We start from the raw sequence: 13,816 nt of genomic DNA, 5'->3' as shown, positions 1-13,816 counted from the left end.
ACTGGAATCCACCAACTGCTCCTAGGAAACCCTGTCCAGGGTTGCTCTGAGTCAGAACCAACTCAACAACACTGAACACCAACTGTAGTTATTACAGGAGCAGATACCCAGGTCTTTCTCCCTCACAGCTGATGGGTGAGTTTGAACTGCCAACCATCTGGTTAGCAGGCAAGCACTTTAACTGTTGCACTGCTAGGGCTCTTTGGAAAGACACCACTATATGAAACCATTAATACAACATGAGGGGCTTCCATAGTTTATGGGAAAATTCCATTGTCTTTTCATTCCATTTTTCCATGAAATTTTGAAGCAGTAGGCTCAGGTTTAACAACAATTGTAAGGAAGATGAAGGACTGGGAAGTGTTTCATTCTGTTGTGCACAAGGTTGCTATGAGTCAGAAGTGCAGTCGAGTCATTGTGACCTGACTCATAGTGACCCAATATAGGGTTTCCAAGGAGCAGTTGGTGGACTTGAACTGCTAACCTTGTGGCTAGCAGTCCAGTGCTTATCCTACAACACCACACCAGGAGTTCATACATACACACACACACACACACACATGCACATGTATATGGAGTACTGGTGTGGTGCTGCAGGTTAATGTGCTGGACTGCAAAATCAGTTTGAACCTCAAGGTTGGTGGTTCAAGCTCACCAGCTGCGCCTCAGAAACACTATACAGGTTTTTATGGATTGGAACCCACTCGACTGCACTTAACAACAACTGTATATACATACATACCTATATATATACATACGTTACATACTTGTATATATATATAGGAGTCCTTGTGCGGCACTGTGGGTTAATGCACCAGACTGCAAAGCCGTTTGAACTGCAAGATCGACAGTTCAAGCTCACCAGCTGCTCCTCGGAAACCCTATATAGTATTGCTATGAGTCGGAATCGACTCGACGGCACTTACTATGGGTTGGAATCGACTCAACGGCACTTAACAACAACAATATATATATATATATATATACTATGTTGCAAAGTCAGTTTGAACTGCAGAGTCGATTTGAATAGCAAGGTTGGCGGTTCAAGCTCACCAGCTGCTCCTTGGAAACCCTATACAGGGTCTCTGTGGGTTGGAACTAACGGGACAGCACTTAACAACAACATATATATTGTGTGTGTATGTTGTTGTTGTTAAATACCATTGAGTTGGTTCCAACTCATAGTGACCTGGTGTAGGATTTCCGAGGAGCAGCTGGTGAGTTTGAACCACCGAACTAGTGGTTCAAACCAAACTTGTAGCCGAGTGCTTATCCTACAACACCACACCAGGACTCCCTGTTTACTGTATATGTATATATGTATGTATATGTATACATATATACAGTGTATTTCCTGAAAGATATGCCTTAAAAGCTACAAAAATAATATATCCAAAGATGTTTGGATTTTTATATTATTTGAAGAATGTGGACAAGTGGGAAAGAGTTAATGATACCATAAAGGGACATGTGAGGCCTGGTGTGGTGCTGTTGGTTAATGCACTGGACTGCAAGGTTGGTTTGAACTGCAAGGTTGGTGGTTCAAGCTCACCAGCTGCTCCTCAAAAACCCTATACAGGGTCGCTATGGGTCAGAATCGACCCGACATTACTTAACAACAACAACAAAGAAATATGCCTAAAGGAAAGAATGAAGACTAGAGATCTATGTGAGTGGCATGGACACAAATAAGTCAGGTAACATATGTGTTAGGGTGCAGTCGTACATGTTAGTATCACGTTCCACTTGAATTGGAGACAAGACAAAGTACAATGAACTCTCTATATTTGTTCATTCACTCCTTATTTCATCCATGCATTTATTTATTTGAAACTGTGTTTTATAAAACCTAGGTGTCTTCCATCATCATCTAGTTCATTTTAAATTCCTTCACAGATTTAGGGATTCTTTGAATCGATTTAATTAACAAGAACACTGCGTCAAGTGAACACAGGAAAAATATCTCTGCCAGATTCCCTGACTGAAATAGATGGGGGAGGCACAGATTCTACTCCAAAGAAAGAATTCTTCAGTGGAACCCAACCCCAGGTCCTCAGTGACAGCTAGAAAGATATTTTTCTAATTTAGGAGGCTAAGTAATGGACCACAAGGTTGATTTGCACTGCAAGGTCAGCGGTTCAAACTCACCAGCCGCTCCTTGGAAACCCTATACATGGTCACTATGAGTCGGAACAGACTCGACAGCACTTAACAACAACAACAGGGATATCAGAAGGAGAGTTGGTGGTGTTGTGGGTTAAGCATCGAGTTTCTAACCGAAAGGTCGGTGATTCAAACCATAGGAGAAAAATGAGGCTATCTGTTCCCATAAAGATTTACAGTTTAAAAAATTCTATACAGGGTCACTATGAGTCAGAATTCACTTGATGACAGTGGGTTTGTTTTGGTTTAGGGGTGCCAGAGATCCTTGATAGCACAGTGGTTAAGGCACTTGTCTGCTAACAGAAAAGTCAGCGGTTCAAATCTACCAGCATCTCCACAGGAGAAAGATATGACTGTGTGCTCACATAAAGATTATATAGCCTTGGAAACCCATTGGGGCAGATCTACTCTGTGTTGTAAATTCACTAGGAGTTGCAATCTACTCTACAGCAGTGGTTTTGCTTTGTTTGGGTTTGGTAGGAATGCCAGGCTTTTCCATCTTCCCTTGGGCAGCCTGCTCCACTCCCCGCCCCTCTCTCTGAAGGGCTTGCTTGAAGGATTGAAAGTCTTAATATATGTGTAACTCTAAGAACAATTACTGGAAAATGGTAGACAACCAAGAAATTGTTATTATTAATAACTAGAGGGAATATAAAGTTATGTCTTGCAAGCATGGACTCCATTGTCAGACAGCCTAGCTTCAGATACTGATTCTACTGCCTTCTAGATAATTTAGCAAAAGTACTTAAACTTTGCAAGATTGTTTCCTTATCTTTAAAAGGGGGTTGTGATTGCATAATTACAGCTGCCAATTGCAAAGCATCATGCCAAGCACATATTAAGTCCTCTGCAAAACCTCTATTTCAATTACTGCAGTGACGACTACCACTGCAACCTTTACCATTATTATTATTGATATTCTATTATTGCCTGTTGTGGTACATTACAACTCTAGAATTCTCTGACCTGGTCATCCCGATTTCCTCTTTAGAGTTCATCTTGCTGCCAAATGAACAGGGAAGGGAAATGTTGCTTGGATCAAAAAGAAAACGATCCTGGAAACAAAGCTAATGTAAGTTCTTTGCTCTTTCTTTTCAGCTATGAATTTTCATATCTGTTCTCAGTGTATCCCATTGCAGTGAAAAGGTTGAAAGTTTTCAGAACAATTGCTTCCCTCCCAGTCCTGTCTCTTTCATTCCATTGACCCTCAACCCCTACAAACCCAAGTCTTCCTGAAAGGAAAGATCCTTCATGTTGGGACTGCCAACAAATAATGAGTTAAATAAAGATGGCACTAATATGGTGACACCAATTTTGGCAAGTGAGAACTCAGTGCAAGTCCCAGCCCTGTAACTTCCTACTCAACTATAACTTCCTCCTCGGTATAATAGGAATAATGCTTCAAGGAAGTTGTTGGAGGATTAAAGTATGCATGTAAAATGATGTACATCAAGCCCTGAACATAATTATTAACACATAGCAGTTGCTGATAAACGTTAGTTTTTTCCCCACTAGTAACTAATGTTTGAAATTGCCCTTACAACCAATCTTGGCATTAACAGCTCACAAGGTGAATAGGAATTGAAGTATGTCCTGTCTCCTACTAGTGTCTCCTCTAGCCAAGGGGATAGCCTTGATTTCTTTATGACACCCTGTGACTAACTTCCAATTAAATCTGTGCTGGCTATATTCCCTCCGCTGGACGTCCTCCAAGAAGCCCCTGCAACCACTTGCTTTCCTGACCTCCTGTAGAGCTTGCTGGCTCTATCATTCTTTGACATTTAGCTTCTGCTAGTGGCAGAATTTTTGTCTTCCATGCAAGAGACCCAGGTTCTATTCTAGGCCAATGCACCTGTCTATCGGTGGAAGCCTGTGTGTTGCTATGATGCTGAATAGCTTTCAACAAAGCTCCCAATCTAAGACAGACAATAAATGAAGAAAGGCCTAGAGATAAACTTCCGAAAACTCCACCAATGAAAATCCTATGGGGCACAACAGTCTGATCCACACCAGTCATGGGGATGGCCCCACACTGGGCGCCATTTTGTTCCATTGAACATGAGGCTTCTTGAGTTGGTGGTCAACTTGATGGCAGATAACAATAAGTTGTAACTCATCTTTCTTCAGCTGGGTCCAGTGCCAGGTACTGGGCAGAAGCTTCAAAACTGCCAGTTTCCTTCTGCCCACAGAATAAAACTGAAGGGCTGGTGTCTGTCTCACCCCTTGTCTCTTCAGCAGCCAGCAGGAGTGATTGATATTAATGAGCATAACACTTGTCCCCTTTGACTTTGTTTTTACAAAAGACTAAAACATTACATTTTTTTCCCTTAAGGTTTGTACCAAGTTGTATGAAAAAGAAGAATTTCAACCCTTGGACCCAACCCAGGAATTTATATTTCCACCTGAACTAATGGTATGTTCTTTTTCTCCTGATTGGTTTTCTGTTTTGATGTTAGTGTGAGGGACTAATCAGTCCATCTGTTCACCACCAGTTGGACATCACTGGTATTTGCCCCTGGATGCCTTTGCACTCTAATTATTTCCAGGAACCAGTATGAGGCATGCTTGCCTCCCAGGTCTTTCCCTGGATGAATCCACTTTGTCTCTAATCTTTCAAAGAATGAAACTTCCCACCCTCTGAGTCCAGAACAACACCAGCAGAGTCCATTCTGCCGCACAACGATCTTTATTAAAATCCAAGGAAACACCAAGGTACAAATCGTAAACAGGAATGGGAAGTTACAAGTTCACAATCTTGTATTACATAATAGCTTGGCACAAGTTTAAAACATTTTACTAGCTCCTTTTATTTTTAAACATTGACCATCTAGATGTCCCTTGGATGAACTTATATTTGTTTCACAAGTGTTTTTAGGAACCTCAGGCACTGAGTTAGACATTTATGGCACAGAAATGGCAAAACACTTGCTACTAAGGAACTTGAAGTCAAATGGAAGAAACAGACAGACATGTCAATAAAATCAACAATAAGACATGAAGAGATTTACACATAATTGAGATCCATGAATGGGTTCTGGGAGGAGAATAGAGAGGTTAATGGCGTTCAGAAAGACTTCTCCAAAGTGCTAAGCTTAAACTGTTGTAGGGGAATAAAAAGATCCCATCTTTGAATATATATAAATTTATAGAGACTGTTAGAGTCCTGGTATGTTGTTGTGGGTTAATGTGCTGGACTTCAAAGTTGGTTTGAACCACAAGGTCAGTAGTTCAAGCTCACCAGTCACTCCTCAGGAAACCCTATACAGGGTTGCGATGGCTTGGAACCTACTTGATGGCACTTAACAACAACAACATAGAGACTATTAAGGAGCTCTGGTAGCGTAGTGGTTACGAGTCAGGCTGCTAACCTCAAGGTCAGCAGTTTGAAATTACCATGCATTCTGCAGGAGAAAGATAAGGCTTTCTGCTCCCTGGAAGATTACAGCATCAAAACCCTATGCAGGTTTGCTATGAGTCAGAACTGACTCCACAGCACTCCTCCACTACCACCACCATAGAGACTATTATGTCTTAAACAGGAATAAACACAAGCCAAAGATAAGTATAGAACACCAGGTAAGGGAAATCCTAGAAATCCTGATGAATTTCAAAGTTCTCTCTCTACATGGTAACCTTTTATGGTGGTGGTAGTTATGTGCTGTGAAGTCAGTTCTGACTCATAGCGATCCTGTGTAGGGTTTCCAAAGCTGTAAATCTTTACAGAAGCAGAAAGCCTCATCTTTCTCCCACAGAACCGCTGGTAGTTTCCAACTGCTGACCTTAAGATTAACAGCCTGATTCGTAACCACTACACTACCAGAGCACAGAAAACAAAGAATTCTCCTCTCACAGTCACAGCTGACACATGTTGGGCCTGCGAACGCAGGAAGGGAACTACTGCAGATACGAACGCTGATAGTGTGAGGCTCCCCAGGCATGACAGCACAACCTCCTTAAATGGCGTGTCTAGGAATGTTCCTGTGAAGGCTGGCAGCGGGAAGTAGCCCCCAAACTTTAAAATATACTCTGCTTCTAACTCTGGCAGTTCAGCTGTCAGAGGTGCATGAAATGCAAGAAAATTAGCATCTGAACACATAAATCCAGGCACAGATGGAATTAAGTTCTCCTGGGTTGTAGTCGATTGCAGGCAAAAAATTGTCAGGTTTCATGCTCTACAGTGGGCTAAAACTTGAGTTATAAACAGGAGTTACCAGGGAGCGGGTGAGAAAGGGGAATAAATGGTACAGGGTGAGCAGGAATCCCAGGCAAGTTTAACATTATGTGTATAGGCCTGTCACTTTGCAGAACATGGAATTTCAGGAAAAGTTTGCATTTCCAAATGACTAGAGTAGGGCATGTTGGAGGTTCATTGTAACCCCAGTCTCACCCCAAAGCATGATGTGGAAAGGGAGATGGAGGCCAGATCCTGATGGGCCTTTACTACAGTTCTAAAGGGTATACATTTTTTGCACACTTAATAGAGAGCCCTTAGAGGATATTAAGCAGGGCAAAAGTATAGTTCTACTTGCAATTTTCAAAGTTGACCTTGACTGTTGTATGGAGAAAGATTGGAATGATTCACAAGTAAAAGCAGAGAAACAGGTGACAATCACAGCAGCTTAGAAAAAGACAATGGTGTCCAGGTTTAGGGTTCTGGTAATACAGATGGAATTGTTTCTGTTGTTGTTAAGTGCTGTCAAGTCAGTTTCAACTCATAGCGACCCTGTATAGGATTTCCTAGGAGCATCTGGTGGGTTTGAACCACTTATCTTGCAGTTAACAGTTCAGTGCTTTTCCTACAGCACCACACCTGTATTGTAGTGTAGATGGAGAGAAAGAGAAAGAGGATATTCAAGAGGTAAAATAAGTTAGGTGGATTGGGTATGGGTGAAAAAGGAAGAGGCGTCATGGATGACTCTTAAATGCTGAGTTAGAGATTTAGAGCAAAAACCACTTCTGGAAGGGCAGACCAGAAGTTTAGATGTTTACATACAAATATATGACCTCCTTTAAAGAAATTCAAAGGGAAGTGTTGAGTAGGTAGTTAGAAGCTCAGAGGTGAGCATTCAGCTCAGGGCTGAATGTTCATTTACAAGTCATTGGGATCAAAACCAGGAGTGTCAATGTAAGCATGGCTGTGAAGAGGCCCTAGATCTGAATCTTAGAGAATTACAACTATTACATAGGTGGAAGAGGATGAGTAGACCCAAGAGATTGAAAAGAAGAGGCTAGAACAATGGGTATTGCAGAAGCCATGGAAGACAATGTATCAGGTAGTAGAAATTGATTGAATTTTGCAAGTGTTGTTAAGAGATCAAGTAATATAAAGATTGCAGTAGTGACACAGACTTCACTGTTAATCTTTACAAAACAGTAAAAAGTAGATTGAGGAGAGGGTAAAAAGTGGATTGAAGAAAGAACAGGAAGGCAAAATACATAGACTGAGAGGTGAAACAGAACTTTAAATAATTGGCTGGAGGGAGAGTAAATGGAGGAAGTAGCTGGAGCCAGACTGAGGTTGAAGAGTTTTGAGCTTTACCTTTGATATTAATGGAGGAAGCTTAGATATGTGTAAATGTTGATTAGGAAGAATACAATTAGAAGGGAAACATTGAATGCACAGGAGATGAAACACAATGGAAGGATCCTGGCAGGGCCAAGAGGAAGGGCTTTCTCTGTTTCTTTCAGAAACCTTGCACAGAAACCCTCCTTCCAAATCTGGGGTGGAAACATCCTGTACTCCCAAAGAACTTGGTCTTTGCCCAGTGGGGTATTTCCATGCTGGGTCATGGTTGCCTATTACTCACTGGGCTGTAGCCTTCGTCAGCTATGTGAGGGAAAGGTTGATTATACAACCATTGCTGAACACAGTGACTCTCTGTTCTTTGGCTTATTTGAGTTATAGTTATTAATATGTTGTTGTTGTTAAGTGCCATCGAGTTGGTTCCGATTCATAGTGACCCTAATAACAACAGAACGAAACACTGCCTAGTCCTGGGCCAACATCACAATCACTGCCATTCCTGACCCCATTGCTGCTGCCACCATGGGAATCCATCTCATTGGGAGTCTTCCTCTTCCTCATCTACTCTCCACTTTATTAAATATGATTTCATTCTCCAGTGACTGGTCCCTCCTTACAATATGTCCGAAGTATGGTAGACAAAGTTTGGTTATCCTGACTTACAAGGAGCATCTGGTTGTACTTCTTCCAACACAGATTGGTTTGTTCTTTTGGCAGTCCATGGTACTTCTAATAGTCTCCTCCAACACTATAACTCAAATGCATCAGTTCTTCTGTGGTCTTCCTTATTCACTGTCCAACTTTCACATGCATATGAAGTTACTGAATATACCATGGCTTGGGTCAGGCTCATCTTAGTCCTCAAACTGACATCTTTGCTCTTGAACACTTTAAAGAGGTATGGTGCAGCAGATTTGCTTAATACAATATGTTATTTAATTTCTTGACTGCTGCTTCCATGAGGGTTGATGTTTAATCTGAGCAAAATGAAATCTTTGACAACTTGAATCTTATATCCATTTATGTGGATGTTGTTTATTGGACTAGTATTGAGAATTTTGTTTATTGGTCCATTGGTGAGGATTTCTGTTTTCTTTACATTGAAATGCAACCTATACTGAAGGCTGTGCTCTTTGACCTTCATCAGTAAATGTTTTAAGTCCTCTTCACTTTCAGCAAGCAAGGTTGTGTCATCTGCATATCACAGTTTGTTACTGAGTCTTCCTCCAATCCTGATGCCACATTTTTCTTCATATAACCCAGCTTCTCAGATTATTTGCTCAGCATACAGGTTGGATAAGTATGGTGAAAGAATACATCCTTGTCCCACACCTTTCCTAATTTTAAACCATTCGGTGTTCCCTGTTTCTGTTTGAACAACTGCCTCTTGGTCTACGTACAGGTTCCTCATGAACACAATTAAGTGTTCCAAAATACTCATACTTTGCAATGTTGTCCAAAGCTTGTCATGATCCACACAACTGAAAGCCTTTGCGTAGTCAATAAAGCACAGGTAAACATCTTTCTGATGTTCTCTGCTTTTAGCCAAGATCCATCTGATATCAGCAATTATATCCCTTGTTCCACATTCTCTTCTGAAACTGGCTTGAATCTTTGGAAGTTCTCTGTCAATATATGTTTATAGCTGTTTTGTATTACCTTTACTAAAACTTTACTTGCATGGGATATCAATGATACTGTCTGGTAATTTCTGCATTCCATTGGGTCACCTCTCTTTGGAATGGGCACAAATACAGATCTCTTCTCAGCTGGCTAGGTAGTTAGTTGTCTTCCAAATTTCTTGGCATAGATGAGTGAGTGTCTCCAGTGCCACAACAGTTTGCTGAAAGATTTCAATTTGTATTCCATCTATTCATGGTCCCTTGTTCTTTGCCAATGCCTTCAATGCACCTTGGATGTCTTCCTTCAGGACCATTGGCTTTTGATCACATGCTACCTCTAGAAATGGTTGAGCATCAAACCATTTCCTTTTGGTACAGTGACTGTGTATTCCTTCCATCTTCTTTTGATGCTTTCTGCATCATTCAGTACCACAAATTCAGGCTTGATTTTTTTCTTCATTTCCTCAGCTTGAGAAATGCTGAGTGTGTTCTTCCCTTTTGGTTTTATAATTCCAGGTCTTTGCACATTTCGTTATAATATCTGACTTTGTCTTCTCGATCTGACTTTTGACATTTTCTTCTCAGCTCTTATACCTCTTCACTTCTTGTATTTGTTTTAGCATCTCTAAGCTGAAGAGCAAGGATGGTGACACTGTCTCTCATGTACTTCGAACATGTTACCAGGAGGGACCTGTCCTTTGAAAAGGACATCATTTTTGGTAAAGCAGAGGATCAGAAAAAACTAGGAAATGCCCCCAAATGAGATGGATTGATATAGAGGCTGCAACAATGGATTCAAGCAAAATAATTGTGAGGATGCTGCAGGACAGGGCAGTGTTTTACTCTGTTGTATCCAGGGTCACTGTGAGCCAGAGTCAACTCAAGGTACCTAACAACAACAACAACAAAGATCCCTGTATTATATTCTGAAAACAGCTGGCCAAACTTAATGAGAGGAACACAGAATTATTTCATTAATCTGAGCTTCTACTCTATCCTCAGGACCTCCCCACTCTCTGACATCCTTTCTAACAAAACATAAAACTTAAAGCAACATTTATAGAATCCTTATGTTTAAAAAAATCCTGTAAACCAACCTGCCTTCAATTATTGTTCACTTTCCATACCTCCAATCAGTTCATCAGCCTCCACCACAATTTTTCTTCAATGTTGAAGTTATTTAGGCTGAAATAACTTATCAAAACTTGGAAATTCTACTAAAAGATTTGCCCTTTTGATGGCTCTCACAAAGAACAAAATTGTATTGCATAAAATATTTTTGCAAGGGTATCATTTCATTTCAAATTTAGCTTGAAATACATTAAATGATTCAATTCCCATTTGGGAAATGGTTTTCCTGTTTATGATTAATCAGCAGAAATTAGTGAAATCATGCTTCTTCCAGATCCATAAAATTATGTCAGTTTCAGAGGAGCTTGGGGCCCCAGGTACATGGTCTTGTTCCTATTAACCAGCTGTATCGTCTTGACCAGGTCACTTCCTCTCTGTGGGCCTCACTATTTTTTCTTCCTTGAGACTGGATGAGTTCTAGTTCTTAGACTTACTCATGTCTAGTCTGAAGTTAAGGGCTTTTACTCATGTCTAGTCTGAAGTTAATGCCATATTTTTTGCTGACACCATAAATTAGTGACATGTTTCATTACACTGAATGGATTAGGAACAATTCTAGCCTAAGAAAGTATGACTGTTTTATAAGATCCATATACTGAATCATAGTTGGAAACAGAAGTCCACTAAGAAAAAAAGGAAGATAGAAAGGAGAGGTCATCCAGCTAAACATGGTCAACAATTTGCAAGTGCCCCTCATAAACATTTGTTTTCTGTTTGTCTATTCTATTTGTCAGCTATCACTTGCAGTTTTAGAGAAATAGATGAGAGTAAATCGTTAATTCTGCCCACTGATTACTTCTGCTAAGTGAGAAAAGTCCTATTTTCAACTGTTGCTGTAAAATCTCTCAGTCTTACTCAGGGAAATAGAGAGGAATATCCTCCTTGGCTTTTAAAAAGTCTGACATTCTATTCTTTTACTAAATTTCTGCTGTTCAGCAAAACCACTATCCTCACCCCACAGAGCTCTCTACATGACAATAACTAGTCTAGACCCTAATTTGTAGACAAAGGCAAGTAAGACCTAGGGGTTCCAGGGTTTTCCTAAATCCATCCAGGTGCTTAGAGGCAAGGCTAGGTTTAGAATTGGGGTTTCCTGTTTCTTGGTGTACTCAGTGTTTTTCGTGTGGTGTACTGGACAGCAAAGTCGGTTTGAACCACAGATTCAGAGTTCAAACCCACCAGCCACTCCTCGGAAATCCTGTACAGGGTCGCTATGGGTCCGAATTGACAAGACGGCACTTAACAACAACAACAAACAGCCACTCATAGCATCCTTGTCTAGAGTTTCCAAGGAGTGGCTGGTGGGTTTGAACCACCGGCTTGCCTAGTAAGAAATGGTGTACACACTCCAGTGCACATATAGTTAATTCTTTGTTGACAGTCTATCATAATTTATAACTTAGTTGACAATTTTCTCTGCAGTTGGGAATTTGCCATTAGACACTTCATTCTTGTATATAGGATTCTTACTTGTTTGTAAGTTAAAATTTAATTAAAATGTACTTAGCTCTTTTTAAAATGTAAGAAATGGAAAAATGATGTGCAAAGCAGTGGATTTAATTATTGATTAGGTTCTATTCAATTTTGTTCAGCTTATGAGCTGTAAAGAACTCTATGTGTTTTGTCACTGTCATCAGCATTGAATCTGCAATTTTGTACCACAGAGAATGGCAGATGAACCCCAAAAGCAAATTCTGATTTTCCACGGGGAGAGGACTACCTGGATCTCCCCAGGAACTCTAAGTGAACTTCTGAGTTTGAAAATGAAGTATCCCAAAGCCCCTCTTGTGATGGGAAACACCTGTGTCGGTAGGTAGTGATGAAGCCACAGTTCTCGCTTCCTTTGTTGAAAATCAAACCTAGTGAAAGAAGAGGTGTGTGGTGGCTTCTAATCACAAATCCAAACACACATCTGGTGATTCAAATTCACTATCTTTACCCAGCTGACAGCCCGTTTGTTACACCATTACTTTCTCTAGTTCCTAAAGAACAATGTGGCCTCCCTTCCAACTCTTGAATGCAATTGGATTCTTCTGAGGTTAAAGTTTCTGTTATTTTAAGCATCAGTAGTAAATATTTAATCCAATGTTTATATCAGATTCTTAAGTGAAGAATCAGTAGATAGGATTACTAGTTGGGATATCAGGGAAATAACAGAAGAAAAAAACAATCCTCTTTTGTCAAAGTTTAATTGGACTTTTCTTCTTACACCCATTAGGAGCCCTCTTGGCACAGTGTTAAAGTGCTTGTCTGCCAATTGAACAATCGGTGGTTCGAACCTCCTAGTCACGCCACAAGGGAAAGCTGTGGTGGTCTGCTTCCATAAACATGTATAGTTTTGGAAGCTTTATGGGGCAGTTCTACCTATAGGGTGGCTAAGAGTCAGAACCCACTCAAGAGTAGTAGATTGGGTTGGGTTTACCACATCTATCTTACGCTTTTCTAAGCCACAGTGTTATTTTCAAAAAGAAATCTAACTGCCTCCTTTTCCACTAATGATAACATGTCTACTTTCTAGGGCTTGAAATGACGTTCAAAGATGTTTTCCATCCAGTTATCCTCTCTCCTGCAAGGATTTTGGAATTGTTTATGGTGACTAACACAAAAGAAGGTGTGTTCACATTTATTATAACTACTCCTGATGTTGCAAGTGATTCTGCTGAAGAAAGTTAAGGGCATGTGACAAAAAATAAATCTCAGGCTCATGGACTGGAAGAAAGCTTATTTTACTTTCTTCCATTATAATACTGAACGTCATGTGATCTTTGAAAAGAATATCTCCTAGATTCAGAAATCCCTAGTAAAGATTATACCTATTCCCGGGAGACTTGATTGTCTACACATAACCAGAGCCCAACAAATGTTTATTGATTTACCCAGACACTCATTCAGACATTTTACCTTTGAATTTGGTTAGTGCAATAAACATCTTTTGAAGTCTGAAAAAATATTTGTTTTACAGTCTCAAAGGATAGAGACTTCTATTTATAAGTGTCCAATGTCAAACTATAGCCATGTTAAAGCAGGTCAAGTAAGTTTATATGCTGAGCTTAAAGTGCAATATAATAAATCTGGAGAGGTAGATGTGTGGGCAGCTACTTCTTTTCTAGAAGAATCCTTAGGTTTTTGAGCTGTTAGCTTGGAGTTCTGGTGTGGCACTGTAGGATAAGTGCAGGACTACAAGATCTGTTTGAACCACAAGGTCGGCATGTGAAACTCACCAGCCTCTCCTAGGAAATCCTATACTGAGTTACTATGTGTCGGACCACCACATGTCTGTCAGCTTGAAGACTAAGGTGTGCCTGACCCAAGCCATGGTATTTTCAATAACCTCATATGCATGTGAAAGCTGGACAGTAAATAAGGAAGACCATAG

General features: G+C 40.4%; 1 protein-coding gene across 1 annotated transcript in view; it reads left to right on the top strand.

Annotated features, from left to right (window-relative positions):
- LOC102839439 (aldehyde oxidase-like) overlaps positions 1 to 13,816 on the top strand; it is a 129,508-nt gene that overhangs the window by 15,508 nt on the left and 100,184 nt on the right. Inside the window, exons 7-10 of the mRNA XM_006862039.1 lie at positions 3,155 to 3,212; positions 4,470 to 4,576; positions 12,105 to 12,249; positions 12,959 to 13,051. Coding sequence (XP_006862101.1) covers positions 3,155 to 3,212; positions 4,470 to 4,576; positions 12,105 to 12,249; positions 12,959 to 13,051 — 403 coding nt within the window. The remainder of the gene's footprint in view (positions 1 to 3,154; positions 3,213 to 4,469; positions 4,577 to 12,104; positions 12,250 to 12,958; positions 13,052 to 13,816) is intronic.

This window comes from Chrysochloris asiatica, unplaced genomic scaffold (genome assembly GCF_000296735.1).
Source record: "Chrysochloris asiatica unplaced genomic scaffold, ChrAsi1.0 scaffold00045, whole genome shotgun sequence".
Classification (NCBI taxonomy): Eukaryota; Metazoa; Chordata; class Mammalia; order Afrosoricida; family Chrysochloridae; genus Chrysochloris; species Chrysochloris asiatica.
Note: the sequence above shows the minus strand (reverse complement) of the source record. Positions and strands in the feature narration are given on the sequence as shown.